The following is a 6000-nucleotide window of genomic DNA, read 5'->3' as shown; positions in this document are numbered from 1 at the left end:
TCTTCTCTCACTTTATTTATTTTTTCCTTTTATTTACTTTCAATTTTTTCCATTAAGAAAAAGTAATAAACAAGGATCTCCATCTGAGCTGCGTTTTATTCTGAAAGCCTAACCGTTCGTATCACAGACAAAAGCTTTTAAAGTGTCTACGAGAACAAACATCCCATCAGGCCCAGCGCTCATATCGCTCAGTGCATGGCTGTGTATGCAGAAAGAACATTGCTGACAACAGCGTCAGCATGATGAACCTGATGAAACACACGGTCGATCAAGAACTAAATTTAGGAGCTGGAAGTTGATACAGGTTTGACTGCAGGAACAACTGACCACAGCCAAATACACTGGCTCATTCAATACTACTGACAATTCCACTGAGAATATCTGTACTGCTCATACAAGTACGAGTACTGAGATTCTTTACAGTCTATTTTTAAAAAAAGAGAAAGTAAAGTATTGGAAAATGTTTTATTGAAATTAGAAATTAAGAAATTCAGTTTCATGGAAAAAAACTATGAAGGATAATTCTACCACTTTAATATGACTAATTACTTAACAGAGTAATGTACTAGAGGAAATTAAAAAAAACTTTTAATAGAGATTTTTTTTATTTAAATGAAATAACACAAAAAATAACAAAGAAAAGTCCTTGCTAATGGACGTAGTTGAATCAAGACCAGTGGAAATTAAACAGGTTTTCATTTAAGTTGTAAATAAAACAAAAATAAAATGTGGATGTTTGCTCTGATTTCAAAATTGTCCTCTACCTCTACGAGTAAAGAAATAAAAACTAATCAAACAAAATATAGCACAGCTCAACCCTGTAAAATGCAAAAATTATAATAAATTATTAATAATTAATAAAAATAATTTGGTAAAACCCAGTTCTGGATCTCACCTGTGACTTGTAGCTCAGCGTTGGTGAAAATACGGCCATGTTTGTTCTCGGCCACACACTGGTACATTCCCATGTCTGCCAGATTCAGGCTGCTGATTGTTAGCAACCCGTTGTTCACTTGAACTCTGTCCTGCAAAGACAGAAAATTGCAACATCACACCCACCTGTACATTTAACGACTTCATGATTTACAAATGGAGCGCCCACGGTACAGTAACCTGTCAATGAGTAGCAGACATTTAGACAAAGTGAACGGTGGACAGATGGTGCCTGAACGGCTGTCCCAGTGCAGGGTTTACATCCTGTCATGATCTCCTCTCTGCTGGAACTGTTTGGAGCTGGTTGGTGTAGTGCAGATATGTCATAAAAAGCACTGTGTATCTCTACCTCCATTATTCACTCCATGTGTATCTTTTTGTCTCTATCTTGGAGTACACTTGTAGTACTGTGTACCTGGCTCTTTCTTTTACTTTGACTGGCTCCTTGTCTGCTTGTGCTGGGGAGGTGACTTTGTTCAATGCGCTGGAAAGACTTACAACATTATTTAAGCATGAACGCCGTTCAATTAACGTATTTTCTAGACAATAAGTCGCACAAATGGCAGGCTTACCATAGATTGAGAACCCTTGGTGTGTAACATAAGCTAACCTGTGATTGTTGAAGGTTGTTATGGACACCTAACTCGCACAGCTGTCACACACAGGAGACAATGTCGTCAACGTGTTTTTCTACATTTTCTGTTTCAGTAAAGAATCTTTGAAACGGTCCAATTAGGGCCGTAACAGCAGCGGAGGCGGGTAACAAGGGCCATATATTGACATTTACAGTACTGCATTGTGTGTTCATTTTAAAGAGTGGCCTGATCTAATTCAAGCTCCGGAGGAACATTTCTCTCCTTGGGAGGTTTTTAATTGAAACACTAGTCATTTTCTGTGGTCCCAATAGCCCTGCGGTGTGTAGATGTAGCCCCTCCTGCTAAACATAGCAGTGAGACATCATCAAACAGCAGCTGAAATCAACCCTCTGAGCAATTACACAGGGATAAGCTGCAACACGCAGGGTTTTTGTCCTCCACAAAGTAACAGATAGTGTTAGGAATCGGAAAATATGCTCAGCAGGCAAGACTGTTTGTTCCAAAATAATTGCCATTTGATAATGCCCACACAGAGTAAAGAGAGTTCAACAACATCAAGTGTTACTTTGTTTTTCTGCTACCTCCCCATCGCTCTTTTTGACCTTTAAAGGTTTTGGCCCCTGCTTTTCTTACTTCCTTTTTTATAGTTGTGTCACTTGAAGTGTGGCAGCACTCAATTGTCCCCGCCCTTGATCTTTCCCATTGAGTGAAGCCTGGACCTTTTAATGTCACTGACAAAGTAGTCCAGAGGGCCCTGTCAGAGTCCGTCTGTCTCTGGAATCATTACAACTCGGCCACTTATAAAGACAACTCTTGTCCTTTTAACATTAGCTCGTGGTACTGCTAAAGATCTTCAAACAGAGTTCTTTCTGGAGCCTGCCATCGTGACGGACCCAAACCTGACCTGGAGCACAGATAACAGCAGAGGGGTGAAGGATGGATGCAGCTGCTTCAGAGTGGAACGTTAGCCCATGATTTTTGGGCTGGAGCAGACAGATTGTGTGTGTTTATAGGAAAAAGAATGGGAGGAAGAGAGTGAGAAAGAGAGGTCGAGAGACACAGAGGAAGCGATAGATAAGAGAGGCTGAGCCACAGCAACGTGGATAGATAATAGATGGTCCTTTTAGGTTACACAGAGCAGGAGCCCAAGGGGCTGAGAGATGAAAGAGTTCTGTGTAAATGCACGGATCGGTGCCACACTACTCTGTACCTAATGCCCTGTTAGGAAAGCCTCAGAGACTCGGAGGTGGCTCTATCACAATCTCTTTAGCAGCCGAGACAAATGGCTGCATTCGTCTGCTTTATGGCGGTCATTAATTATGCTCGACTCTCTCTGATAACGGCAGAGTCAAGTTTTGTAAAGGCAAATCATGGACAAAGTAACTCCTCAGAAGTCAGCTTTTGGAGGTCGAAAAGGAAAAGAAACTGAGGAAAACACAGTGGTGTACGTAACTGAAGGAGGAGCTGCTGGTGGAGGAGGAGGAGGAGGAGGAGAGGAGACCTACCAGGGAGAATGGCTTCTTGTTTCACTAGTGTGACATTTTGAAGTGACAGCTCTCCTCTGCGCCATTTAATTCCCTCGGAGGTGGCCCAAAATGAGGTGGAGAGAGATAGAGGGCCAGAGGGACTGTGAGGGGAAATGGGCTCAGAAGAAAATATAAGAAAAGAGAATGGGTGCACTAGAGATGCTTAGATAAAGAGAAGGGGAGAGAGGGAGGAAGGGAGGGAGGGAGGGAGGGAGGGAGGGGGAGAGAGGGAACTGATCCATTCTAATGAGGAATAACAAATGGTCCTTCTCCGTCTGCCTCTCTCTCTTCATCACTGACCTTTGGGTTTGGAAATTGATTTACTGTTGCCGCAGTTGATGGTGGCATTTTGAAAATGGTAACATCCCACCTCATTAATATAGTCACATGTACAGAGAATAAGTTCCCCCACCGCCACCACCACCTGCCAGAGGATTTTTGAGTGTTATTTACATTAGCGGAGGCCGACCTGTGATGGAATCACACTGCGCCGACAACATCAACATTTTGATTTTTCTACAAATGGGTTCATTCATATTTCCTCATGCCGGCTTGTTATTTATACAACCCTCCATGTATCACAGCATTCAGTCGTTACTGTTGGAATAAAACGTCCATCTTGAGAACCGGCCCTGGATTAAATGTTTAATACCACTCTTGGATGAATTGTGATACTGAATTGATGTTATTATCAAGAGGACAAAATGTGGGCCATCACCTGTCAATGTCCACAGTAACGTCAATAGTAACGTGATTGGGGTTTTCTGTGGTTAAGGATGTCTTGTAAATAGATGATGTGACCTTTGTCAATCGACAAAAAAGACAACTGGCTGATGGACCACACAGCTGCTGGGCCAGTGTGAGCACAAAGGAATGAAAAATCCTTAAAGGCAGAGTTCAGAAAAGAACCTATGGAAGAGTTAGGTTAGTAAAAACACACTAATATACTCACATCACAGTGTTCCCTCCTGTTTTAGAACACGAAGGCCAAATAAAAAGATTGCAATCTAACAATGGATCTCTAAGGTAGTGCACCTTTTTGAAAAGGTTTTTCCATCACATTGACTAAAGTGAAGAACATAAGTAAAAGATTTTTTGTGTGCCAAGAGGGCAGTTAATAAAACAGCCCCAACTAATATGTCTGGTTAAGTATATTCTGTTTGTATTCTTTACAAAGCCTGGTGCTTTTAAAGGTAACCCTGCAACCCAACAAAGTGCAGGCACTACTGTTCTAGGGTAATTATTAACTAAATATATACTAACGCTGCCAATAGAAATGTTCCTTTAATTAAATGAATCATATTTGTTTCATTCCAGACCGACCCCAGTCCTGTCAGCTAATTTCCCAAACTAATAAAAAGGAAAAGGCACCAGATCACGGCTGCAGATCTGCTAACATCAGATGCTACCAGCATGTTAGAAGTCCATTCTCTCAGACCATATGCTATCACTACAAATGTAATGGTCATTTTTAACCATTAACAGAGGTGACAGGTCACCGTCCTGTATGTCAAAGGTCATTTATCACAATTACAGCTCACCAAAAATGAGCTTCTTCTCAAATTGATTTAAGTTGTGCATTCCTGATAAGCAACAAAGGCTAACAACAGAGGAGAATCTTTGTTTCTAGTCAAATAAGGAAAAAATATTCTGGACGCTGCTCACTCTGTTACCCGGGTTCTCAAAGCAGGGCCATGTAAAGTGTGTACTGGTTATTACCACAGTTTCAAAACATGAACTACACTTTTATTAACCAGACTGTTAACCAAGTTACAAAAACCTAACCATCCCTTAAAAGGGATAAGGAACAAAAACAGACAGGCTCTTGGGCTCATGACACAATCCAAACACTGACACTATCAGTGAACAGAGCACTCACTCCAGAGAGACAATAATGGGAAATAAGGCAAATTGCCTAAATGTGAAATGTATTTTGGATGATAAGGCAGTTTTCACCCTTGTGGGAGAGAAGAGACTTAATGACAAAATTGAGAGGAGCAGATAGAAGGGACCGAGTGGTAAATTGTTGAGTCCCTGAATTATGACAAGCAGAAAATGGCCTTACTTTGGCTTCTCTGCAAAACACATACAAACATGATCAGAATTGATGGGACACTGGGGGAATAAAAAAAGCTTCCGGGCTAGCTTCCCCAGAGAACTTGACCAGTGGGGCATAAAAGTTGGTTAGCTTCAATATCAGGGATGTCAAACGATTCAAATATTTAATCTTAACCCGATTTTACACTTGGATAACTGTGGATTAATCACAATTAGTCATGATTAATTGAGATGAATTGTCAAACATTTCCATATATGAAAAAAATCCTTTTTTTTTGTGACTAAACCAAATGATTTGGAAAATGTCAAAATAGTGAAAATTATAAGACAAAATTTCACTCTGTGTTTAGTCATCAGTCATCCAGCGTGAATTCCTGCTTTCCTTCAAGAAGCACTTTTTTTTCTCACAGTGTGTATAAATAAGCACATGTGTATGTGTGTACTTTTTACTCATCAGCTGTAATCAGACTGGATAGACAGAAACTTTAATGACATGACTGAACAGTGTGTGAGAGTGGCCGTGTGGATGTGGAGTGTGTGACTGTGTGGACAGACTCTGATTAACACAGAGAGGTTCTCTGACTGCCGCAGAGTGGAGAGTGCTGGAGGAAGTAAAAGAGAGACAAGTGAAGTGAGAGAAGGACAAGAGCAACGAGGAAAAGTGTGAGAGCGACTATTCCCAGGAGACCCAGGGAATGGGTTGAGGGAAGTCTGGAGAAGAAAGGAGAGGCAGTGAGAGCCAGAGAGGAAAATTGGATTTTATCTCGTCGAGTGTTTTGGAAAGTTTGGAGTCATTTGCTGGAAGCTGCTCCTGCGATCATGTGATCTCCTCCTCGGAAGGTTAGCAATAGAAGACGGCGAGCTAAACAAACATCAGCTGCAGATAA

At 41.2% G+C, this 6000-nt stretch overlaps 1 protein-coding gene across 1 annotated transcript in view; it reads right to left on the bottom strand.

Moving 5' to 3' along the window:
• The window catches only part of cntn3a.1 (contactin 3a, tandem duplicate 1), a 76948-nt gene that overhangs the window by 22703 nt on the left and 48245 nt on the right, over positions 1 to 6000 (bottom strand). Inside the window, exon 10 of the mRNA XM_008318694.3 lies at positions 896 to 1025. Coding sequence (XP_008316916.1) covers positions 896 to 1025 — 130 coding nt within the window. The remainder of the gene's footprint in view (positions 1 to 895; positions 1026 to 6000) is intronic.

The sequence above is a fragment of the Cynoglossus semilaevis genome, chromosome 10 (genome assembly GCF_000523025.1).
Source record: "Cynoglossus semilaevis isolate Cse_v1.0 chromosome 10, Cse_v1.0, whole genome shotgun sequence".
Lineage (NCBI taxonomy): Eukaryota > Metazoa > Chordata > Actinopteri > Pleuronectiformes > Cynoglossidae > Cynoglossus > Cynoglossus semilaevis.
The sequence above is the reverse complement of the archived record's forward strand: the minus strand, read 5'-3'. Positions and strand labels throughout refer to the sequence as shown.